Source organism: Marmota monax, unplaced genomic scaffold, assembly GCF_021218885.2.
Source record: "Marmota monax isolate L192 unplaced genomic scaffold, Marmota_monax_Labrador192_F-V1.1 WCK01_AAM20220418_F8-fsc00122, whole genome shotgun sequence".
Lineage (NCBI taxonomy): Eukaryota > Metazoa > Chordata > Mammalia > Rodentia > Sciuridae > Marmota > Marmota monax.
In genome coordinates this window covers 6,157,773-6,184,047 of record NW_026695223.1, presented here as the reverse complement: position 1 = coordinate 6,184,047, position 26,275 = coordinate 6,157,773, and the positions used below count along the sequence as shown (strand labels likewise).

The window sequence follows — 26,275 nt, the reverse complement described above, 5'->3', positions numbered from 1 at the left end:
TGTGGCCATGGGTGTCAATGACAAACTGTAGGTATAAATACCTGTGGGTGGAAAGCCTCCATTCCATTCCCGGTCCAGACTCAGTGAGCAGCCATGAAGACCTTCATTCTCCTTGCTCTCCTGGGAGCTGCTGGTGAGTCTTCTTAAGGAACAGTCAGCAGGTGTCGATCCTCTCTGTGTGATTGCCTTGTGCTCAGGAAAGCAACCATGAATGCTAGATGCAGGCTCTGTACTCTGGAAGGGTGAAATGTCAAAACAGGAGGGTCAGGCACATGGGTTTAGGATAATGAGATACTTGTCTGAGGAGGGTCATTGAGGTTATGAGGGGTTCAGAGCAGAAGGCATAGGCAGGCCAAACTTGTCCTGAACTTCCAGGCAAATTCTGTGAAGAAGGAGAGAAAGGGAAAGGAGAGTCTACATGAAAGGAGTGCTTGTCTTGACCTCTAAGAATTTGGAGTTAACATCTGAAACTAATCCGTGCTTCTTGAAAAGGCTGTGAACATCAGAGGTTGGGTCACCTGTTTACTAAAGAGCTACTTATATCCAACATCTAACAGCAAAGGTATATTATTTCAGAATAAAACCTTTGATTTGATTTTATGATAGCTTTCCTAATGTCATCTCTGGTATAAAGTCAAATGTTATTAAATTGAGAGAAAATAGAGATGACTACTTCTATTTTGATAGTAGTGATACTATTTTGATATTAATTAAACTCAATTACTCTACCCACATAGAACAGGTATAAATCCAATATACCTGCATATATGCCTGGAACATTCTATCATAAACTTATTTTCAAATACTGAGAAAACAGGGCTCCTGTGATAGAACAACAGAATTTTGAAGCTGTGAGAAATCTTGACAGATCAGTGGGCCATGTCTGTGCTGAATACATTGATAGACATTGTAAAGATAAATGGGATAGTGGAGAAGTTGTGGAAAGTGATTTATGGATGACTAAAGACAGAAAACAAGTGAATAAAGATACAAACAAGTGGACATTTCCTTCCAGGCCAGGTTCATCTCAGGATGGCTCCTAAAAGCCTCCTTTCTGCTTCTTTACAGAGAAAGCTATGCATCACAAACACCCCATTAAACACCACGAATGCACACCAGCAAGATTATAGCAATGTTTTCTTCTTATTTGCATGAGTACAAAGCAGGGTTCTGTGTAAAAACAGTTCTCATATCCTCAATAGTAGTGGTCAGACATTTATTGTGTTAAAAACCTCTTACCTTTGTGAGTGTTTGGACTGTGTGTGTGTGTGTGTGTGTGTGTGTAAGGCACACATGTAAGAACATATTTATCACAAGTAAATCACAAATAGAAACCTAGCAATTGGGGAGGCATTAAACTCAGAGCCACTCGACCACTGAGCCACATCTTCAGCCTTATTTTGCATTTTTACTTAGAGACAGGGTCTCACTGAGTTGCTTTGCACCCCACTTTTGCTGAGTCTGGCTTTGAATTCACAATCCTCAAGCCTCAGCCTCCTGAGTCGCTGAGGTTACAGGTATGCACCACCACGCTCAGCTACTAGATGTTTTTTAATAGTGATGTAAGAAGGGTATGTTAGAATATGAAAAATAAATTTTAAAAAAATCCCATATAATACACTTTCCTAATCATGACAGATAGGAGAACATTGTTATCTCTTTTCTGGTTGGTTTGCAAAATCTTTATGGTGGAGTAGAAATTACAAGATGGATATTTTTAACAGAGTTTAACTTTTCCTTGTCAGTTGCTTTTCCTACTAATGATGACGATGACAAGATTGTTGGGGGCTACACCTGTCGGAAGAACTCCCTGCCCTACCAGGTGTCGCTGAATGTTGGCTACCACAACTGTGGTGGCTCCCTCATCAGTTCCCAGTGGGTGGTCTCTGCGGCTCACTGCTACAAGTCGTAAGTGACCTGTATTACATTCCTAATATCAGTTTATCCTCTAGCCCAGGGAAGCACAAACAGATTGACTAGTTATACCTGATGGACAAAGCATTCAGACCCAGAGAGCCTGATTATTCACTCAGAATTATACAATGTGTTAAAGGACTTTTACATGGAGGGGTATCTTAGGGCTTCCTGGTGTGTTTCTAAATGATGGTAAAGATGTGGAGGGGACACAGTGGCTGGTGAAGCATGATGAATGAGCACATGGTCCTCACCATCACAGCTCAAGGAAGCTATGGCACCTGGGGGTGATGAAAGCACCACATTTCAGCATAAAATAAGCACATCCTGCTGTCATTATATCCTGCCTTATCGTGATTCCTGCCTCATCTTCCTATGATATTTGATAATACTAAACAGAGGAGGATTCCCTTTTCAGTACCATCTGTCTTTGGACCCATTCGTCCCATGCCTGTCCCTCACGGTTCTAAAGTGATGGGGGACTGTGAGGCGCTAGTTGGGATGACACTGGCCTAGGGACCTCTCTAGCCTGCACCGTGTGTGGTGGTATATAATGCTGCCTTTGGTACACAATTACCCATGGGGTCAAATGCTTGATGAGAATGCTGTTTGTGTTCCTGGTCATCATTTGGGGGTTGAAATAAGAGGAAGAAGCTCAAGCTGGACACTTTGAATCCTTGAATCCAGCCGGATACAGGTGCGTCTGGGAGAACACAACATTGACGTCGTCGAGGGGGACGAGCAGTTCATTCAGGCAGCCAAGATCATCCAGCACCCCAGCTATAATAAGAACACCTACGATAACGACATCATGCTGATCAAACTGAGCTCCCCTGCCACCATCAACTCTCGAGTGTCTGCTGTCTCCCTGCCGAGATCCTGTCCATCTGCTGGGACTCAGTGCCTCGTGTCTGGCTGGGGCAACACTTTGAGCAGTGGAAGTAAGTGTTGGAACACAAGCACCAGGGTTGAGGACAGTAGAGTTAAAGACATGTTGAGGGTAGATAGTATGGATTTTGACTCAAGGCAAAGCTAAAGAGGATAGGATGCATGCAGCCTTACAATGTATTAGGTAAAATAAGGAAGATTCCTTTTTCTGAGAACATGGACAAGATAAAAACAACTATAAAATGTCAAGACATTTATCTGAAGTGTGATTAGTGATGTTCAGGGAGCCAGAGATAGAGGAGATAATGGGAACAGAGGCCATAGGTTCTGTGCTGCCTGAAGTATATACCTGCTTGAGCAAGCAGGCTCTGCACTTGAGGTCTGTGGCCTCTGATGCCAGAGAAAAAGTCTCTCAAATTACGAGTCTTTGGAATATTGAAAAAAAAAAGTATGAGAAGAGACAGTGGCAAAGAAATTTACAGTGTGTAATCTTCTTCCATTTTCACTCTTGCATTCCACAGCCAAGTATCCTTCCCTCCTGCAGTGTCTGGATGCCCCTGTGCTCTCTGACACTTCTTGCCGCAACGCCTACCCAAGCAAGATCACTAGCAATATGTTCTGCCTGGGCTTCCTGGAGGGGGGAAAGGACTCTTGCCAGGTGAGTGTCTCCTACTCCTGCTTCATCCAGATCAGTCTCTCTTCTCCACCATGTTTCTCCTTCTCTGAAACTCAGAGGATTGTAAAATTGTCCACTCAAAATCCATCATGATATATGAAGAAAGCTTTGAGATAAGTTATACATTTTCTGTTTGTGATAATGAAGGTTGGTGTTCAGGGTAAAAAGATACACAAAAGTAGGTGTTCGGTGCTTTTCCGGCATTCTTCTGAGGAGGTGTATCTGCCGTGGACCCTTCGAGAGGAGCAGGCTGCTGGCTTCTTCTGGCTTGATTCAATCTATCTGAAACTCTGTGATGCTGGAAACGGGAACACTCTGTGCATCAAACATGTTTATACTTCCAGTCCCCACATGTTCTTGGTGCAATGGATCCACAAAGAAAGGAGCAGGCAATAAAGAAGGAGGAAGAACAATAGGGATAGAGATAGAAGAATGAGGGTGGAATCTTCAGGGGGAGAGAAGGTGCTTCTTGGGAGATCAGCAGCCCCTGAAAATAGCCCCTATATTATGGAGGATTATCCAGGAGCCCATTCTCCCATGTGTATATAACCAGAATTCTGCTTCTCCTTCTACTCCAGGGTGATTCTGGTGGCCCTGTGGTCTGCAATGGTGAACTCCAGGGTGTTGTGTCCTGGGGATATGGCTGTGCTCTGAAGGGCAAACCCGGTGTGTACACCAAGGTCTGCAAATACGTGAATTGGATTCAGCAGACAATTGCTGCCAACTAAACACCTTTATCTCTTCATAATGCACTCCTGCTATCTACTTCACCTTCCTTCAGCACCAAAAATCCTTATCTGAACAAAAACACTGTGTTCCACATTTCATCTTTCCAAGAATTTTCTTTGCTTGAAATTGATTAGCTTTCTTTTAAAACTTTTTACTAGGTAGGAAGATGGGCAAAGAGCTGAACTATTGTATGGCGAGAATTTGAAGGTTGTTTACTCATTCAATAAAAACCAATATAACATACAAATATATATTTACTGATAACCTACTGTACAGTATACTCTGACATCAATCCTATAAAGATAAATAAATTCATTATTACCATCACATTTATTGCAAATAATTATAAACAACTTTATTAGTATATCAGCTACATGTTTACTATGATTTTGCAATGATACACATTAGGGTATGGATTATTTATGATAGATAATATGTTCATAACTTAACAAACAATAATACTAAACCACAGGGTTTTAAAATCAATTGCCCAAAGACACTGGAACAGGTCACAGTAAAGCCGCAGTGGAGCTCACGCCTTAACCCAGTGCATTGCTGCTGTGTGGCAGAGGCTGGGTCTTCCTTTTATCCTTCAATCCTTCTGACACATGGGGGGTGAATCTAGAAAAAGTAGTCTTCTAGGTGTAGTATTTTTTTTGTTTGGGCACTGGAGATTGAACCCAGGATGCTCTCCTACTGAGCTACATTCCAAGCCCTTTTTATCTTTTATTTTGAGACAGGGCCTTGCTAAATTGCACAGCCTGACCTGGAACTTGTGATCTCCCTACCACAGCCTCCTGAGTACTTAGAATTACAGGCCTGTACCACCGCACATGGCAGAGTTTTTTAAACATTTTTTTTTTAGTTGTCAGTGGACACAATACCTTTATTTTATTCATTTATTTTTATGTGGTGCTAAGGATCAAACCCAGTACCTCACATATGCTAGGCAAGTGCTCTACCACTGAACTAATACCCCAGCCCAGATTTTATTTTTTTAACTTCTCAGTTTTCTTGCATCTTTTTCAGGATTCACCCACATATAAGTTCCAATTCTCTAAGATCCACTTGTTTTCCAACTGGAAGATGATTGCTATAGGAGGCATAGCCTATGGGGACAATCGGAGTCCCCCTCCTACCCCCAGACCCCCAATTCCCAGCCTGATTTAGGTATTAATTAGAACTAGAGGCCAAAGAATGTACAAATGTGGATAGGTGTTCATAAAATAGAGATATTACAATGAGGTCCCAGAGGTTCTGTTCTTAGAGGTGTGATCTGTCCCCTTCCGTACTCCGAGTACACCCCATACCCTCTGCCTTAGTTCCTCTCTAGCTATCCTCTCCAATCTTGATCTTCCATAAATCATCCAAAGACGGTTTGCAGTGGGAGTCCCTACACAGGATTCCCATGCAGATCTGTTATGGAACAATTAGAAAGACTGACTGGGCTCTGAGCACAGACACATTGGAGTACATGGATCAGGACTAAATGGGAGAAATGCAGCCTCAGAGGCAGGTGAAGAGAACACAGTGTCTCAGCTCAGGCTGCTGCAACAATACCAAAGTCGGGTGCCTTACAGAGCACCTTTCACAGTTTCTCACAGTTTCAGAGTCTGTTAAGTAACACCAAGTCACCAGCAGGCCTGATGCCCCTGGAAGACTGGCTTCCTGGTTTGTCCTGAATTCTTAATATGGCCACACAGCTGTCTCTAGGTTGAAGGGAAATATCATCAGCCTTGTTTTCAAGGCTTTATTTATTTATTTGATTTTATTTTTTAATATACAACTTTGGAATGCATTCCAATTCTTATTACACATATAGAGCACAATTTTGTCATATATTTGTATATAAAGTATGTTCACACCAATTCATGTCTTTATACATGTACTTTTTTTGCATTACAGTTCTTATTACACATATATACCACAATTTTTCATATCTCTCTTTGTATATAAAGTAGGTTGACACCCAATTCAAGTCTTCATACATGTACTTTGAATAATGATGTCCATCACATTCCACCATCTTTGCTAATCCCCTACCTCCTCCCTTTCCCTCCCTCCCCTCTTCCCTACCTAGAATTCATCTAATCCCCTCATGCTCCCCTCCATACCCCACTATGAATCAGCCTCCTTATATCAGAGAAAACGTTCGGCATTTGTTTTTTGGGATTGGCTAACTTCACTTAGCATTATCTTCGCCAATGCCATCCATTTACCTGAAAATGCCATGATTTTTTTCTCTTTTATTGCTGAGTAAAATTCCACTGTGTATATATGCCACTTTTTTTTTAATCCACTGAAAGGCATCTAGGTTGGCTCCATAGTTTAGCTATTGTGAACTGTGCTGTTATAAACATTGATGTGGCTGTGTCCCTGTAGTATGCTGTTTTTAAGTCCTTTGGGTATCTTCCAAGGAGAGGAATAGCTGGGTCAAATGGTGATTCCATTCCCAGATTTCCAAGGAATCTCCATACTGTTTTCCTATTGGCTGTACCAACTTGCAGTCCCACCAGTCCAATACTCATTGTTGTTTGTCTTCATAATAGCTGCCATTCTGACTTGAGTGATATGATCTTAGAGTAGTTTTGATTTGCATTTCTCTGATCCCCATTTTGTGGTGGGCCTGGCTATCAGATAGGCTTTGCAGGCTTTTAAGCAGTCATGGTATTCTTTTCTGTTTTATTTCCTTAGTTTTCACTGACTTATCTTCATGTCGTATTATCACAAAGCTTCTCTCTGTCGAAATAAGTGGCTTCCGATCTACTTTAACTAAACATCCCAAGATTTTAAGGTTCCCTGCTACCCTGCTATCACCTCTACTAATCCACATTTACTCACCTTACTGCCCCAGGTAAAGGAGATACCGAAAATTCAGTCCCTGTCCCTGATATCAATCAAATAATGAGGTCAGGGCTTTGAGAAACAGGAAAGTTGTATTGCTTTTCCAGTAAAGGAGTAAGGCGGGGGACTCCTGCCACCCAGACTGCAGCTTTAGTTGCCATGGGGAACAGAGAGGTTTAAACAGGGGAATGCAAGGACTGTTTTCCAGATATTATTAATAGTTGGAATTCATGAACTCTATCCTGAAGAGAGCTGTTTCCCATTTCCAGGTCTGGAGTTTCTTGTTCAGGTGGGTAGTAAGTGGAGGACAGAAAACTCCACTTAGGAAATGAAGAATGTTCATCTCGTTTTCCTAGCAGCTAAGTGGGGGAGAAGATAACAAAATTAAAAAATGAAAAAAAAAATAAAATAAAAATGGCAGCTTGAAAGTAAGCTGCCAGTGGTTGAGCATCAAGGTTTACAATCAAATCATGAAGTGGACCCCTTTATGTGAAGTAGTCCCCAGTTACATTTTCCCCTCTATTAATTTGTACCCTCCATTTTTATGGAAAAAATGGGCAATGCCATCTCAAAGCTGCTTCTTTCTGGGAATGGATGATTAAGGAGGTTCCTGGAATGGGAGGTTTTTACCTGTTGCTGTCTCCCTGCCCCCCACCCCCAGACTTTTCTGGAAAGAACGGAAAGGGGATTTGAAACTTAGTGGGGACCTGGAAGAAGCACACTCATGCACAGCAGTCCATATTTAACTGTCTTACAGTTTTAATCTAGTTTTTTCCTGCTCTAGTCACATTCATCCTCTTCCCCAAGATACCAGGTAGGGTCTCCCATATACAATGCTGTAAGGACTCAATTTCAGCCTATTTCTGGGGTTACCTGTATGTACAGAGCAGTTGATCACATCTTATGCCATTGAAGGTGGGTTTGTAGACAGAATTTTATCATCTTTATTTTAAAGGTATGCTTTATTTTATTCCATTTTTCCTGTAAATTGAGCTCTCTAGATTATATGTAGTTTTGTTTCTCCCTTGCTGTGGCCTCAGGCTATAGTCAGGGGCCAGGGGGTCTCTGGATCCTGGATGTGGAAGCCACAGCTGGGCTCCCACAGAGGTGACGCCTCTTTGTTTGAATGGAAGCCTCCTCTGTTGCTCCATCAGAAGCGGTCCCTACTGCTTTTGACTCCGACTTTTGCCCCAGAGCCTCAAAGTCTGACTGAAGACACTGTGGTTTTTGTGTTTCAGGCATCGGTCTTCCAACCACTGCCAGGTGTGGTTGTTTCTCTCATGTGATTGTTGGTCTTCCTGTGCATTTATGTCTGTGAGGTATTGCTCTAGTGGGACTTGTCTGGCCTTAGCAACAGATGTTTTCCTGCCCCAATGAAGTATCCTATTGGGTTTTAAAAAGGGAGACCATTCCTATCCCCAGATCCTTACCTCTCATTGACAGCTGCCTCCATGTTCTAGAGGGCAGAGGAGAGTCTGCTGGAGCCAGAGGCAGGCTGGAAGGGGTTCCCCCTCCTCCACTTGCCAAAATATTTTTAGGGCCCAGAGAGCTTTTCATGATTTTTTTTTTCTTTAGCCTGGGCAGCATCCCCAACCCTCAGTGACCCTTTGCTCTTGGTGCAAAGATCTGCAGCCACCTGGGACTGAGGTAAGAGCTGGAGGTAGGACAACAGGCAGCACAGCCGCAGCACTGGGTTGAAAGTGCTGAATCTCCTTCAACCACTTTTTCTCCCAATGCTCTGCTATCTTTGCACACTGGAGGGGGTGCTTCTTTTTGCAGCATCAACTTACTTCCTGGCTATTTAGACTCCTTATCATGTAACTGTATTAGTGCCTGCACATATAAAATCTTTATTTATCTGACCTCTGACAAACCAACTCCAATACTTATAATATAATAATTGTATAATAATTCAGAAGGTCATAGAGTGGCCGCCGTTCCTCACCTTTCAAATCATACAGAGACCAGACTATGCTTCAGTAAAACACCACCTTGTTACTTAGTCATAGACTTATAGCATTGTGTCAACCCTTTTTAATTATTAGTTGTTCAAAACATTACAAAGCTCTTGACATATCATATTTCATACATTTGATTCAAGTGGGTTATGAACTCCCATTTTTACCCCGTATACAGATTGCAGAATCACATCGGTTACACATCCACGTTTCTAGTACTACCATACTAGTGACTGTTGTATTCTGCTGCCTTTCCTATCCTCTACTATCCCCCCTCCCCCCTCCCATCTTCTCTCTCTACCCCATCTACTGTAATTCATTTCTCTCCTTGTTTTTTCCCCTTTCCCCTCACATCCTCTTATATGTAATTTTGTATAACAATGAGGGTCTCCTTCCATTTCCATGCAATTTCCCTTCTCTCTCCCTTTCCCTCCCACCTCTTGTCCCTGTTTAATGGTGATCTTCTTCTCATGCTCTTCCTCCCTGCTCTGTTCTTAGTTGCCCTCCTTATATCAAAGAAGACATTTGGCATTTGTTTTTAAGGGATTGGCTAGCTTCACTTAGCATAATCTGCTCTAATGCCAGCAATGTACAAGTGTACCCTTTTCCCCACATCCTCGCCTGCACTTGTTATTGTTTGACTTCATAATGGCTGCCATTCTTACTGGAGTGAGAAGGTATCTTAGGGTGGTTTTAATTTGCATTTCTCTGACTGCTACAGATGGTGAGCATTTTTTCGTGTACTTGTTGATTGATTGTATGTCCTCCTCTGAGAAGTGTCTGTTCAGGTCCTTGGCCCATTTGTTGATCGGGTTGTTTGTTTTCTTATTGTTTAATTTTTTGAGTTCTTTGTATACCTAAAAAAAAAATCAAAATGCACAAGGAGTAGGAGGGCCTCAAGGATGGTTGGATTCAGCAACTTAAAAAAATCTCATACCTTATCTCTGCCTCTGCCCTCTGCTTTCATTATTGTGAGCTTTATCCTAAGGACCAAGTTTTGAGGTCACAAAATGTCTCTCAGAACTACACTCTCCCTTCCACCTATATCTAGGGAAAGGGATGAAGTTGTTTCCCCAAAGCTTATTACAGAGCATCTTTGCCACCAGAAGCATGCTGAGACATTGTGTAAGTATCTCATTATCTGAAAGCAGTTACTACATACCCTTGAACCAGTAATCAAGTGAAATTGTACCAATATCTTTATAATTAAGTTATATAGCCAAGCATTGGAACAAGGGGTGGGTTGTTCATTCTGCAGAAAGCATGACTTGGTGGCACTGTGGTCTCATGGTAACCAGGAAGAGTTGATAATAGGATTCTCCAGAGATATCAAAATCTGGAGCTATTGAAGTCCTCTATGTGAAATGGGGTGTGACTTACATATAACCTGTGCATATCCCCCTTATCTTTAGATCACCTCTCTATTAATTATTGTACCTAATACAAGAGAATTGCTTTGCAAAAAGTTGTTTTACTGTATTTCTTAGGAAATAATGACAATTAAGTTAGTGAACAATAGTGCACATGTGCCCTATTTTTAAAATATCTTTGATCTATGGTTCTTGGAATCCAAGTGTGCAGAAACTTGGGTTCAGAGGATCTGTTTGGTGTAAGTTTGATTAGCTAAATCGAGCTAGGAGAGTTACAAAGAGAAAAAGGAGAAGACCAAGAAGCATGAACAGTCTCCACTACTGACATATGTCTATTGATGAATTCTCTACCTGTGGTATAAAAGGGAAAGAACACAAATAAACATTAACAGAGGATTGACTAAATAAACATGGCATTTCCTTCAATGGAGGAAATTTAATTTTTCTATTCATTTAGCCAATCAGTTACTTGTCAAACACTGAGGGTCTGTGATATTCCTGGTTCTGGTTTATGCAGTAAGGATAAAATGATGAAACAAACACCTATAAACCCTGACTTCCTCACATATGGGTTCTGATTGGTAAATAGATTGCAAATAAGTAGAATATGATGCTGATCAGGGGGCAAATGCTGTAAGGAATGGAGACCTGACTAAAGTGAAGATAGACCTTCTGCTTAAAGTAAAATCCAAGAAAAGTATGAAAGACCCACCCAAACACACTGGAGTTCAGCATAAAGAGCCACTCGGAAAAGTCAGAGGAGATTACTGAAACATATGGAGTGTAATAAATATCTAATTCATGGTCCAGTAAGGGGTGGCATTTTTGTACAAGTAGGAGGGAATGTGAACGGGCAAAAATCTGAGATGATGGGTAACTGACTGAAGGCTGGGTTTTTCACTTGCTATAACTAATAATTTGAATACATGAATGTATTTATCTTTTGCTACTGAAAGCTTGGAGAAAATAATTCTCAAATGTCAACCTCATGGTTATGAAATTTTATATAAATTTCAGTGAAGTACTATCTCTACTTAGAAGCTTAGATACTTATGTAAATACATTTATTTATTCTTATCAGTATATCATCTGGGAAATAATTCACTTTGCAGGGGAAATTTCATAATCAAGTTTCCGTTGTGCCATGAAAAAGCAATGAAGTTCAACACATGCCCAATTTCCCTTTTTGAAGGAAATTGTCTTAAAATAAGACCAAAACAAGTTTCATTTTGCCTTCCAATCATATTGACTTCATTATTTTATGGAAAAGCCAAACTGAGCAACTCACAGAGAGTAACTAGTAATTTAAAGATCATTCAAAAATAAAAATATCGACTGTCTTAGTATTATTTTAGTCTTGCTTTCAAAATTCAATTTAGAATGCCAATCTGTTGAACAGGCACAGGCAAATATCCTCAGTCTTAGAGATGCTCCTTGGTTCTAACGTACTCAGACTGCTCCCTCCAGTTTCTCTCCCACATTGGCCTTGAGATTTCTGAAACATTACCCAGAAGCAATATTTTAAATGATTCCTGTCATTTCTCTATTTTTCTTTTCACCAGACCACAATTCATTTTCTCCTCCATTAATTACTCTCTTCTTTTACCCTGAGCCACGAATTCATTCAACAAAACAAATCCATTGATCATACATGTCTTTTAACATTATCACAACTGTCCAAGGATTATGTATATGCATATACAAATATGTACATATGCAATTTGCCTATTAAACTACAGTCAGTCGTTACAACTTATTTTTAAGTAGGCTATACAGTTGTATTTGGATAGTATCTGTACCCAAATATTAATAATGTGGAGGTTGGAGGAACTATGCATTTCCATCAGTGTCCTTAAGGCCACCACTACAACAAGAACAACAAAGTCAAATGGAAACACAAGAAACCATAAACAACTTCAACAGTGATAATTTGCCTTAGGAGAAATAATGTCCTGGTAGGCAACTTCAGATACATTGTATAGGGGTAGAAACTGGCTATTTTATGCAGCTAGAGGTTATTTCTCCTTCCCATTGACACCCATTGGCTACTTGTGTCATTCTCCATTAAGTTTTCTGCTCCATGAACCATTTTTTTTTTTGCAATTCCAGAATATGTTTTCATACACACTCTCTATTATTATGTGAGTTTGGCAGTTGAAGAAATGGACTCTAAAACAAGTTGATGCACAGACCCCTCTTCGACAGAGCAGGTCACGTGAGAAACGCTCCACACAGTCCACTTGCATGATCATCTGCCAAGAATTTGATATTACCTGGGTAATATCAAAAGAGCACAGAGTCTGGGAATCCCAATTCTTCCAGGTGCTTCCTGTGTGCTTTTTTGGCCAGTCCCCTATAACCATGTTGCCTTAGTTTTCACATCAGTGAAGTGGGATGATAGGAAGTATCTTCTATGGTTGTTTTGAGAATACTGTATTAATATAGGCAAAGTACTTAGAACACAGTACTCCAGGCTTATCTGTCAGAATGTGTTCACGTCTCAGTGGATTCCTGATATTGCAGATAGTACAAAATCCTATGGATAATGTTTTTCTTATACATATATACATATGACAAAGTTTAGTTAATAAAATGGGCATAGTAAAAGATTAACAACAAAGGCTGGGGACATAGCTTACCGGCACTTGCTTAGCATAGGCAAGACCCTGAGTTCAATCCCCAGCACTACCCAAACAACAACAACAATGATAATATCTAATAACAACATAAAACAAATATGATAATGTAGTATAATAAAATTAATTAAAACTTCAGTTACTTATTTCTAGAGTTGTCCATTTAGTATTTCTGGGGATTGTTTGTTACTGAAATCGCATATCATGAAACAAATTCTCCCTGACATACAGCAAACTCTAGATAAATGCTACTTATTGTCATTCTTCTACTTTTACTTTTTTACTATTATATTTCCAAATTAAACCTACTTTCCATTTTGGGGCACAACTAGTTGTTCCTGATAATGTAGAAAAGTTAACTTGGATATACAAGATGAGGACTAGCATAAGACTAGGTATATAATTGTTAACAGACACTTGAAATTAAAAATAAGGGTGCAGAACTCCAGACGTTTTTTAGCTTAAAACTTCACAATCAGAGCAACCAAGGATCTAAGATTTTTGTCTGGGAATGTAGAAACCTGGAGCTTTGCTGTGTGACCTTATTAAACTTCCTATTATGGGGAGGAGTTTCTGGTGGGTCTGGGAATTTTATTCCCACAAACTTCTGGAAAAGTGGAAAATTGTGGGTGTTAAAATTATATGCTGAGTCACTTTGCATGTGTTGAGGAATTAATCTAAACTTAGATATATGAGTTTCCAGTGAAATCTTTTCTGGCTCCTGTGGCTATGGGTGACAAGGACAAACTGGAGGTTTAAATACCTCCAGTGGAAAGCCTTCATCTCATTCCCAGTCCTGATACAGTAGCAACCATGAAGATCTTCATTTCCTTGCTTTCCTGGGAGCTGTGGGTGATTCTTTCTAATGATCCAATCAGCAGGTGTCTATCCTGTATGTAAATCTGCATGCTGGGCTGAGGGAAACAACCACAGATGTTAGATATAGGCTCTGTACCCAAGAAGCTTAAAATGTTGAAGCTACAGGGTTAGAGATGATTAGCGCTCACTAATCCAAGGAAGGTCATGGTGACAGGGGACATTCAGAGCAGAAGACCTAGAAAAGCCCAACTTGTCCTGAACTTCCAGGTGAATTCTATGAAGAAGGAAAGTAAAGGAGAGGATAGTCCACATGAAATAAGTGTTGTCTTGACATCTGTAAGAATTTGGAATTTATAACTGAGACTACTCTGTGCTTCTCGATGGGCTGTGAACATGAAAACCTGAGACTCCTGAATATCAAAGGGATGGTTATTTACCCAAGGAGTCATGCTATTTTCCTCCCACTCCTCTTGTTTTTTTTCTGTGACAACTTTTCTAATGAAAATTTTCTGGAATAAAATCAAACATCATTCACTCATGAAGGAAAATAGACAAATGTGAATTTCTATTTAGATACTACTACAACTTAATGCTGCTGATTCCAAAATTGGACAGCTATAAATTTAATACATTTAAACACATGCCTGGACACTTCTTTATTAAATATATGTCCAAATATTGGAAATAAAAGAAGTTATGTAATAAAGTCACAGAATTCTGGAGCAGTAGAAAATCTTGTCAAATCAGGGGACCATACTTCACAATGCTGAATGCATGGACAGACATTTGAGAGATAATTGGGATCTATGGAAAGGTTGAGGAGAAAAATCCTATAATCCTAAAATCTCATCATGACATAGTGAAAATTTTAGGCTAGGATTGAGGAGAGAAATAAAGAGAATAAAAGTACAAAACTCACACTTCATTCAAGGAAAGAATAATACAAAGTCTGATGGAGACTGCTGTACAGAACAACACTCCATTAGTCAACCACAAACACACATCAGTCAGAGGACTCCAAAATGTCTGGTGGGTTTGTATAGCTACAGAGCAATATTCTGTAAAAAAGGACTCTTTAAAACCTTGCTAGTGGTGGCCAGCCACTCATTGTGTAAAGAGCTTCTGTTTTTGTTGAGTTCATGGGTGTGTGGGTGCCTGATTCTCTCTGCATGACACATAAGGTGCACGTGTAAAAACACAACATAGAACATTTTAAACAATTTAAAAATTAGATGCTTATTCATAGGGATATAAGAGGGGTTCAGGTTAAAGTGATGGAATAATACCTTTTCAAAAAAATGCCATAAACTACCATTTTCTGATTCTATGAAACAAGAGAACATTTTCATCTCTTTCCTGGTTCTTCTGCAAAATTTTCATGGTGGAGTCGGGAATGCAAAATGGATTTGTTTAATGGAAGTTACCCAATTCTCTCTGTCAGTTGCTCTCCCCACTGATGATGATGACAAGATCGTTGGAGGCTACACCTGTGCAAAGAATTCGGTGCCCTACCAGGTGTCACTGAACGCTGGCTACCATTTATGTGGAGGCTCCCTCATCAGTGACCAGTGGGTGCTGTCTGCGGTAAGTGACCTGCATTCACGTTCCTGAATTCTAAGTCCATTTTATCCTCTCACTTGGGCAAAAACACAAACAGTATATACTGGAATTATGCTTAATAGGTAAAGTATTCAAATCCTAAGAGACTAACTATTCATTCAAGAATTGTAAAATGTATTGAGAGATTTGTAAATGGAGCAGAACCCATAGATGTTCCTGATGTCTTCCCAAACTTTGGTTAAAAAATAAGTGGAGGAGAAAGAGTGGTGGATGAAGTACCCCTAGCAATGGCAAATGAACATGGATCAGTATACAGCCCTAATCATCACAGCTTAACCAGAAAAGATGCATCCTATTTCCGATAATACCTTACACAAAAGCATAATTCATCCTGCTCCTTTAATTTTCTGCTATCTCTACGATTCTTGCATCATCTCCTTATGGTGCTCAGTGATCCCAACTGGAAGAGAAATAGCAGCTGTCACCAATCCCCTTTTTTGATACAGACTGTTTCCTTGGTACCTATTCCTATGCCTTATTAATCTAAGAAGATGTGGGAGTGAGTCTATGTGTGCAGCGATTTTTGCCTAAAACGTTCCATAAGCTTCACCTTGTTTGGTAGTACACACTGTTACCTTACATGCACCATTACCTGTGTAACTGAATAGTGGAAAAGAATGGAGTTTGTGCTTCTACTGTAAGTGAGGGATAGGGGAAGGGGAAGAAGCTCAAGTAGGACATCATGAAACATTTAATCCTTGAATCCAGCCGGATACAAGTGCGTCTGGGAGAACACAACATTGACGTCCTTGAGGGTGATGAGCAGTTCATTCAGGCAGCCAAGATCATCCAGCACCCCAGCTTTGATAAAGACACCTTAAATAACGACATCATGCTGATCAAACTGACATCCCCGGCCACCATCAGCGCTCGAGTGACTACTCTCTCTCTGCCGAGACCCTGTCCATCTGCTGGGACTCAGTGCCTGGTGTCTGGCTGGGGCAACACTGTGAGCAGTGGCAGTAAGTGTCACCTGGAACACAAGCACCAGGTTTAAGAACATGGAGGTGAAAGACACCTTGAGGGTCAGTTATAAATTTTCACTCAAGGCAAAGTTGACAGAGGATAGTTTTGACTAGAGGCAATGTTAGAATATATTAATTAAAATGTATAAGACTTCTTTCCTGAGATCCTGGAGAAGACCAAGAAAAATTACCTTCTAAAAAATATCAAGGTATCTATCTGAAAGCTTATTAGAGATGTGAAAATAACAAGATACTGAGGAGGGAACTAGAACACAGAGGCTAAGGGGTCCCTACAGCCTGAGTTATACAGCTGCTTGAGAAAGCAGTCTCTGTCTTTGAGAACTTTGGCTGCTGATGCTCCTGTCAGAGAAACACCTGATTAGAACTTTTCAGAATATCTTCTAGAAATTAAATTTCCCTGAAATTACAAGCATTGGAAAGTGGAAAGAAAAGAGTGGGGATATTATGAAAGAGAGGAGACAGAATGGACATGAACCTGGGAATCCTGGGGTTAATCTTCCATTTTCACTCTTGCATTCCACAGAAGTGTATCCTTCCCTCCTGCAGTGTCTGGATGCTCCTGTGCCCTCTGACACTGCTTGCCACAAGGCCTACCCAGGCAAGATCACTAGCAACATGTTCTGCCTGGGCTTCCTGGAGGGGGGAAAGGACTCCTGCCAGGTGAATTTCTCCTACTCCTGCTTCATCCAGATCAGTCTCTCTTCTCCACCATGTTTCTCCTTCTCTGAAGTGCACAGGACTGTGGAGTCCATGCGACTGATTGTGAGAGGGGAGCAGCAGCTTTGAGATAAATTACAAGTTTTCTCTCTGTGGTAATGAGGAGTAGAGTAAAGCAGGGTAAAAAAGAAACCTAAAACCTCGTGTGCAAACAGGTCATCAAAGTGCCCTTCTGAGGAGGCATATGGTAGAATGGAACCCTTGTAAGAGGGACAGGACAAGTAGCACGACATTAGATCTGTACAGTTCTCAAAATTTCTTGGCCCTATGGTGCTACTAAGGAAAGAAGAGGGGCACCTGATTAGAAGGAGGAAGAACAATAGGGATATAAGGGGAGATTGAGGGTTGCATTTTCAGGAGGAGAAAGGTATATCATATGGGATCAGAGACTGGATAAAAATATACCACCTGGATCATGGAGAAATGTTTTGGAGCCCATTGTTGCCTCTGGGCATGAACAAGAGCTCTGACTGTCTTTTCCCTCTTGCCCAGGGTGACTCTGGTGGCCCCGTGGTCTGCAATGGTGAGCTTCAGGGTGTTGTCTCCGGGGGCTTGGGCTGTGCTCTGAAAGGCAAACCCGGTGTCTACACCAAGGTCTGCAACTACCTGGACTGGATTCAACAGACCATTGCTGCCAACTAAACACCTTTCTCTCTTCATTATCCACTCCTTGGTATCAACTTACTTTCCCTCTATATTAGCCACAGAAGATATCTTCGTGTCTCTTTCTGATCAATATACTGATCCCATTGCTAACCCTTCTGTGCAAAAAATAAACATCTCAATAAAAGCATTTGATTCTATACCTTGTCTGTCCAAGTATGCCCCTTGGTTGGTATTTATAAACATTCCATTGAGTCTTGCTACTAGTTATGTATATTAATAAACAGGTGAGCTTTCTGTGATAGAGAGGATTTGAAAGGTTATTTAGTCACTCATTCAACCTAATGAATGTACTGTCACCTTCTCTATGGCAGATCTGTGTGTGACATTGTGCATGTAATGATAAAGTCACCAGATTTTTTTTGCAAGTAAGGACAAAGTACTTTGAATATTTCAGAAAAAAATGTTTTTTTATAAGATCTGACTAAAGTAAACATTTGTTTCTACCTCTTTTGGGGTAGATTATGTGTTCATAACAACAGACACTAAAGCAAAGACTTAAAATAAATTGTCCAAATTCATTGAGACAGTTCACTGTATAGCTACAACAAAGGGCACAGTCATTATCCCAAGAGCTTTGCAACTTCTGTGACAGGTGTTCTCTTTTTGCTTTTCTTCAATTTTCTGAAAATCTATGATGATAAGGGAAAACTCTAGCTGTTGAATTTTTTAAATTTGTAGATTCTGTGTTTTCCAAGAATATATATGCATATATATGTTCCAGTTCTCTGAGATCTTGTTTTCCAACAGGAAGATTAATGCCAGACAGGCATGGCCTCGGGAAACAATCTGAGCCCCCGTGCCGCAGTCTGGCTGGGCACAAATGCCGCAGTCTGGCTGGGCACACAATCACGAGCCACCACACAGCTTGTAGATTCAAACAGCAACTCTTTATTCCCGAACTCACACCAGCCGTCTACAATCATGTTCTGGGGAAATCCACGTTCTCTGCCCAAATCCACGTTCTCTGCCAAATCCACCTCCACTGGGCTTCTATCTCCAAAATATACTGTCTGAATCCCGTGAGAACTCAAGGGGAACTCAGGCAGCAGGATACGCCCTATTCCCAGCAGGAATAATCTTAAACCTTAAACCTGGAACCTAAACTAGGAACGCCCTAAACAAGATTATCTTAAAACCGGGAACACCCTAATCTGCCTTGGTCCTTGAGCAAGGTCACTTACATTCAATGTCACTGCAACATGTCAGCAACATGGGGTACGCTGGCAAGGAAATTGTCATACCTACTTGGCTAATGGCTCCCAGCATCTCCCCCCTTCTGATTAATTAAACAACAAGCAATGTGGCTTAAGGACCGTGCCTGGTAGGTTGTCCAATTCAACATATGGTTCTTACCCGTCATGGGAAAAACTGACCTTTAGGCGTCAGCCTCCTGTCTTAGGTTGATACCACTGCAATTGAATCATACCCGTCACTGACTACCGGTCCAGCATACAGCCATACTTGTGGATGGGTCTATGCACCAGTGGGGGGGTGAGGTTCTTTGCCTCACCTCTGTTGGCCCCCAAATTTGGCCTTGGTGCCAGTGGGAGAGTGAGGTTAATGTGGCTTATGGACCATGCCTGGTAGGTTGTCCAATTCAACATATGGTTCTTACCCGTCTTCGGAAAACTGACCTTTAGGCGTCAGCCTCCTGTCTTAGGTTGATACCACTGCAATTGGATCATACCCGTCACTGACTACCGGTCTAGCATAAGCCATTGGCCCCCAAATTTTAGACCATCACTAGCAGAAGGGAGGAGGATACAGAAATGCCACGACACCAAGCCAATTGACGGCTCCTTGGGAAAAATTGCAGCCACCAAATGCCGCAGTCTGGCTGGGCACACAATCACGAGCCACCACACAGCTTGTAGATTCAAACAGCAACTCTTTATTCCCGAACTCACACCAGCCGTCTACAATCACGTTCTGGGGAAATCCACGTTCTCTGCCCAAATCCACGTTCTCTGCCCAAATCCACCTCCACTGGGCTTCTATCTCCAAAATATACTGTCTGAATCCCGTGAGAACTCAAGGGGAACTCAGGCAGCAGGATACGCCCTATTCCCAGCAGGAATAATCTTAAACCTTAAACCTGGAACCTAAACTAGGAACGCCCTAAACAAGATTATCTTAAAACCGGGAACACCCTAATCTGCCTTGGTCCTTGAGCAAGGTCACTTACATTCAATGTCACTGCAACATGTCAGCAACATGGGGTACACTGGCAAGGAAATTGTCATACCTACTTGGCTAATGGCTCCCAGCACCCCCATCCCACCACCAGTCCCCTTGTTTTAGTTAGCCTTTTCACTGCTATGACAAAAAGCCCCATCCAACACAACTGTAGATGAAGAGAAGATTGTTTAGGTGTTCACGGTTTCAGAGGTTTCAGTCTATAGACAGTAGGTTCCATTCATAGGGGCTGGAGGTAAGGTAAAATATCATGGCAGAAGAGTATGGTGGAAGGAAGCAGCTCACATGAAGATCAAAATTCAGGGAAAGAAATCTCCACTTGCCATATACAAATTCAGAGCCCAAAGCTGTTCCCCCAATGCCCTACCTCCTCCAGCCACACCCCACCTACCTCCAGTTAGTTACCACTCAGTTAATCCCATCAGGGGATTAATTCACTGATTGTGTTAAGGCTCTCACAACACAATCATTTCTGCTCTGAACCCTCTCGTACTTTCTCACATGATTTTGGGGGACACCTCACCTCCAAACCATAATACCACTCAAGTCATGGCTCAGTTTTAGCTACAGATAAAAGAAAATTACAAATGTGGAGGTTTGTAGAAAATAGATGTATTATTACCCTGTGGTCCCAAAGGTCTTGAACCTAGAGGTGTGATGTCCTCTTGTGCCCTGCTTGAGAACGCACGCCCCACACTCTGCCTTGCTTCCTCTCCTGCTCTCCCCCAAATCTTTATCTTCCCATGGATCATGCAGAGAAGATCTGCAGTACAAACTTCTACACAGGATTCCCAGGCAGATCTATTGAAAGACTCCCTAAGCTTTGAGCATAGGTTCATTGGAGTATATGGAGCAGGACTGAACGCGGCAAATGCAGCCTCAGGGACAGGAGAAGACAGCAGTGTGTCAGCTCCACATGCGGTGACAATTCCAGAGTCGGTGCAGGGCACACACTGTTTCTTGCAGTTCTGGGAGCTGGGAAGTAACAGCCAAGACACCAGCATGCCTGATGTCTGCAGAGGGCTGGCTTCCTGGCTTGTTATGCACCCTCAGCCTCCTGTCATTGTGTCCTCTCATGGCCAAGAAGGCCAGCTCTAGTCTCCTCTCTGCCTATAAACCCAGGAATCCCCTTCCAGTGGCTCTACCCTCTGGATCTCACCTAAACCTAATTACCTCTCCAAGCCTCCACTTCCTAATACCACCTAATCAGAGGTGAAGGCCTCAACATGTGGACTTCAGGGGAACACAACATACAGCTGTCCTAGGCATCTCAGGATAGGGGAGTCCAGGGAGAAACACCAAGACAGAGTGGGACCATGACCCACTTTCTAGCCTTTTGCAACTCTGGAAAGCCTCTGAAGAGATAAGCTCTAAGTTCTCAACTGAGCCTTATGACTCTCCCCAGGATGAAGTCTAAGTCCCTTAGATGGACATTCAATACTCTTGTCTGCAGGAAATACCCTGAACACACCTGATATCCTCTGAAATTTAATGCTCTTAAATATTTAGTCACAACTCACCTCTTTCTTTTTCTTTTCCTGCTCTTCCTTCCTTTCACAGTCATGGAGATTGAACCCAGGGACACGCTATCACTGAACTATATCCTCCGTCCTCTTCATGTTGAGACAGGGTCTCACTAAATTGATAAAGTTGACCTAGATCTTGTGATCCTCCTGTTCAACCTCTGGAGTCACTGGAATCATAGGCGTGCACCACCATACTTAGCGTCTTTTCTGTCTTATTAAAGAGAGAGCTGAGTGTACTTATTTAAATAGACATATATATTTTTGTGTGTGTCTGTATGTACACACACACAAGCATTTAAATCATGCAAATATCTAAAAGTAATTCAGCAAAAACTAAAGAAATAAGACAGAAAAGATGCTAAGTATGGTGGTGCACGCCTATGATCCCAGTGACTCCAGAGATTGAACAGGAGGATTCTCCTTATGCAAATGAGTTCAAGGTTTCACTGTTGTCTCTGAAACATTTTGCCCACCCCCACCACTCCACACCTACCTTGTAAGGGGCTTCACTTCATGCTTTGAACATGTCCCTGCTGCCCGCCACTGCAGCTTATTTTAAAGCTGACATGAGTTTGGGTGTTTTTTTTTTTTCCCTTTCTCTTTTCCTTCACCCCCTCTAACCTTGAGAGAAACAAGATTATCCCTCTTCCCATCCTAGCCTGAGTTTTCTGTCCTTGAGCGCACACACACAACACAGGGAAAAAGCAATTCTGACCTTGGGGATAGCTCCAGGAGACCTCAGGAATAGGTGTCTCTCAAGGCTACAAATGAGTTATGACCCCTGACTGGGCATAGTAGCCCTTCACTCATCTCTTTAAAAACCCTCTATTCCTCTATTCTGATGGTCAGAATCAGTCTCTAGGACAGGAGTGCCCTGCACTTCTCCTTTGATGGAAAAGCAATGAAATGTCTTTTTCTTCTTAAAGCTTTGACCTTGTATGAGGAATGGCATCAGGGACAAGGGCCCAACTTTTGGTAATAACCTTACCATCACAGATACAGGGGAGGTTCAGAGACCTCACAAGGGAAGTCGGGTGTTAAAGGTGACTCATCAGAGCAGACCCACAGAGACAAGAGGCAAGGCAAACAGGTTTGTTTTTTATTTGTTTTGTTAAATTTTCAAATATTTTATTATGTGATAGCTTCTTGAGTAGAAAGTAGAATTTTTAATAGAATATGTAATATTAATTTTAATATAAAGGTGATCATTTTTTTCTTTCTCAATTAATTACTTCATTTATTCCAATTACGTGTATATGACAGCAGAATACACTTTGATAATTGTACACTATTGCTGAAAGTTTTCATTTCTCTGTACACGATGTAGCATCACACCATACGTGCAGTCATACATCCATCTTTCCTGCCCCCATGTACCCTTTTCACCCCTTTCTCCCCTTTGCTTCATCAGAGTTCCTCCAATATTCCCATGCCTCCCCCACCCCCATTAGGGGTCAGAATCTACTTAGCAGAGAGAACACTTGGCCTTTGGTTTTGGGGGATTGGTTTACTTCACTTAGTGTGGTATTCTCCAACTCTATCCATTTACCTGCAAATGCCATAATTCTATTCTCATGTAATGCTCAGTAATATTCCACTGTGTATTTATACCACAGTTTCTTTATTCATTCATCTATTGAAGGGTCTCTAGGTTGCTTCCACAGTTTAGCCATTGTGTATTGAGCTGTTATAAACATTGGTGTGGCTGCATTAATATAGTATGCTGATTTTAAGTTCTGTGGGTATAGACCGACGAGTGGGATAGTTGGGTCAAATGGTGGTTCCGTTCCAAGATTTCTAAGGAATCTCCATACTGCTTTCTAGATTGGTTGCCCCAATCTGCAGTCCCACCTGCAGTGTATGAGAGTGCCTTTTTCCCCACATCCGCACCAACACTTATTGTTGTTTGTATTCTTGATAACTGCCATTCTGACTGATGATTTATAATCAATCAACAAATATACGAAAAAAATGTTCAACATCTCTAGTAATTAGAGAAATGCAAATCAAAACGTCTCTAAGATTTCACGTCATGCCAGTCAGGTTTTTTTTTTTTTTTGTACCAGGGATTGAACTTAGGGGCACTGAATCACTGAACCACATCCCCAACCTTTTTTCTTTATTTTGAGGCAGAGACTTGTTAAGTTGCTTAGGGATTCACTGAGTTGTGGAGGCCAGGTTTGAACTTGTGATCCCCTTGCCTCAGTCTCCTGAGTTGCTGAAGATCATTTGTTCTTGATATAATTCAGTAGCACATTTCAATACATCTTCCTGTCATTTTCAGTCTCTTTTGATTAAAGACTAACTCTTCACAATTTGTGAATTTCTGTTATAATGTAAATTCTTTGCACCTTTTTAAATAGCAACTCAATCCTTCACTAATCATCCCATTCAAATAGATACTCAAGATAAAAAAAATGTGTAAACCTGAACATAACCCTTACAAGATATTTGGTCGTAAGAATATTCATCTTATAAGATCTTTTAAAATGTATAAATGGAAGCCTATAATTAGGAGTAATTCAAGAATGGTTTGATCCAGCCTCTTAAAAAATGTCATCACCTTATTTCTGTCTATGCCCTCTGCTTTCATTACTTTCAGCAATAGCCTAAGTTTCAAGTCTCAAGATCACAAATGGCTCTCAGACACACACTCACACTTGTCTCTGCAACAAAAGAAAGGAATAGAGACATTCCAAAAGTTATTTTAAAACATCTTTCCCCAAAGCTCTCAAAGGATATTTTATAGTGTTTCCTTTGCGGAAAACAGTCACAACACACTCTGAACCAATAATCAAATGAAATTATATGCCTTACTTTACCTTTAGGCTACATGGAAGAGCATTGGAGCAGGAGGTGGACTTTTCATTCTTCAACAAGCATGCATTTCTAGGTACTCAATTCCATGGTGACCACGAAGAGCTGCTTCACAAACTCCCTCTGGACACCAAAATCTGCATATCCTCAATTCCTTGATATAACATGGTGTTGTATTTGCAAGTAACCTATGAAAAACTTCCTGTATCATTAAATAATCTCTAAATTCCTTATGTTATCTAATATAATGGAAATGCTATACAAACAAATGTTATCCTATTTTCGTTAGCAAATAATGAGGGAAAAATAAGACTTGTGTTTAGTACATATGCAATGTTGTTGTTTTTTTAATATCTCTGATTCAAGTTTACTTGAACCCAAGGCTTAATTATTTATGTTTGGTTAACTAAGTTGTTATAAATGTTTTAACTAGAAGGAGAGGTTAAAAAGGCCAGAACATCCTCCACTAGAGTAATCATGTATGTTTATTGATTCATTCCTTATCTACCTTGAAAAATCAGAAATATTGTAAATAACTTTAATAGACAAATGACTAAACAAATATGGTATGTCCTTCAATGAAGTAAAGGAAAGCATTCTATTCATTTATTCAATCACTTACTCATATACCTGTTGAGGATTGGTGATATTTCTGGCTGTGTTCTATGCACTAAGAATACAACAGTGTATATTTCACTAGAGAGTGTGCCAGGATGTACCAGTGTGTAGTACCTCAACTTAGATTGCAGCATTCCTTGACATACATGATAGAAAAAAATCCAGTATGCATTAGATATTGAGACTTAGCATTTTATTGAGAAATATAGAGTACCCATTCAAGGGAAAATGTAGGTTATCTTGAGAGTAAGGTGCCCTTTTTAAGTCTTGGATTCCTCTTTTTCAAGGAAATTTTGTAAGAGGTGGGCATGGGAAGGTATGTAAAGACTCATCAGTATACTGATCAGAAGCTGGTTTATACTGATTGATTATACTGAAGATCTTAACGTCAGTATGGTCCATGCTATGTGATTAATAGATAAAACTGAGAACGTTCCCTATGTTATAGATTTCTGTATGTTTCTTTGTTCGACCAACTTTAAAAATGAATGCATTAGTGAACTCATTAGTGCTACACAGAGTAATAAGTACAAGAGGGTGACTTTTCAGTGACTTTAAGATTCTAAAAGAAGATTGGTACATTCCCCAAATTTGAGGAGTGGTAGATCTAGGAGAGAGAACTGACTTGGAAAGGAGGAGTGTGAGGAACTTTAGTGCAAGGCTTTTCAATGAAAGTTATAGTTTCCTTTTTTCTTCCATTTGTCTCCTTTTTACCTTTTTTATGTTTTTGTCCTAAATCAAAATGAACAGTGCAAATCCTGTCTTACTAGCATATATATTCTGATTGACAAAATAGAAAAAAATAGAATATGATGTGAATAAGTGTGTAAAGGAAAGGAAAGCAGAGAGGGAAGATGGCAGAATACATGGGTCACATTCATAGGGGATCAGTTGCATGAAGAAAGAGAAGAAGGGTTCAGGGTACCAAATAATCCTTAGGAAAAAGTACATACTTAATACAACAAATTACCTCAGATTTTAGTCTAGGAATGGGGAAACCTGGAGCTCTGATCTATGACTTCAGTCCAATTGATTTTCCTACTATGGAGAATGGTTCCTACCAGGTGGGTAGGAACATCCATTCCCATAACCTTCTGGAAAAATGAGGTTGTTTAACGTTGATGCTGAGTCACATTTCATGTTTCACACAGGTGAATCCAAATTCAGATAGGTGAGTTTCCAGTGAAATCACTTTCTGGCACCTGTGGCCATGTGTGTCAATGACAAACTGGAGGTATAAATATCTGAGGATGAAAAGCCTTCATCCCATCCCACTCCTGACCTAGTGAGGAACC

At 40.8% G+C, this 26,275-nt stretch overlaps 2 protein-coding genes across 2 annotated transcripts; both read left to right on the top strand.

Annotated features, from left to right (window-relative positions):
* Positions 1 to 4,534, top strand: LOC124086121 (cationic trypsin-3). The gene is made up of 5 exons (XM_046434142.2): positions 1 to 133; positions 1,746 to 1,908; positions 2,602 to 2,855; positions 3,324 to 3,460; positions 4,057 to 4,534. The coding sequence occupies exons 1-5, from the start codon at positions 94 to 96 to the stop codon at positions 4,204 to 4,206; spliced, it is 744 nt and encodes a 247-aa protein (XP_046290098.1). The 5' UTR covers positions 1 to 93; the 3' UTR covers positions 4,207 to 4,534.
* A 3,593-nt stretch (positions 4,535 to 8,127) lies between these two features.
* LOC124086074 (cationic trypsin-3-like) lies at positions 8,128 to 17,960 on the top strand. The gene is made up of 3 exons (XM_046434081.1): positions 8,128 to 8,314; positions 15,276 to 15,418; positions 17,650 to 17,960. Exons 1-3 carry the CDS (start codon positions 8,128 to 8,130, stop codon positions 17,797 to 17,799), a joined length of 480 nt encoding a protein of 159 aa, XP_046290037.1. The 3' UTR covers positions 17,800 to 17,960.
* The last annotated feature ends 8,315 nt before the right edge of the window (positions 17,961 to 26,275 follow it).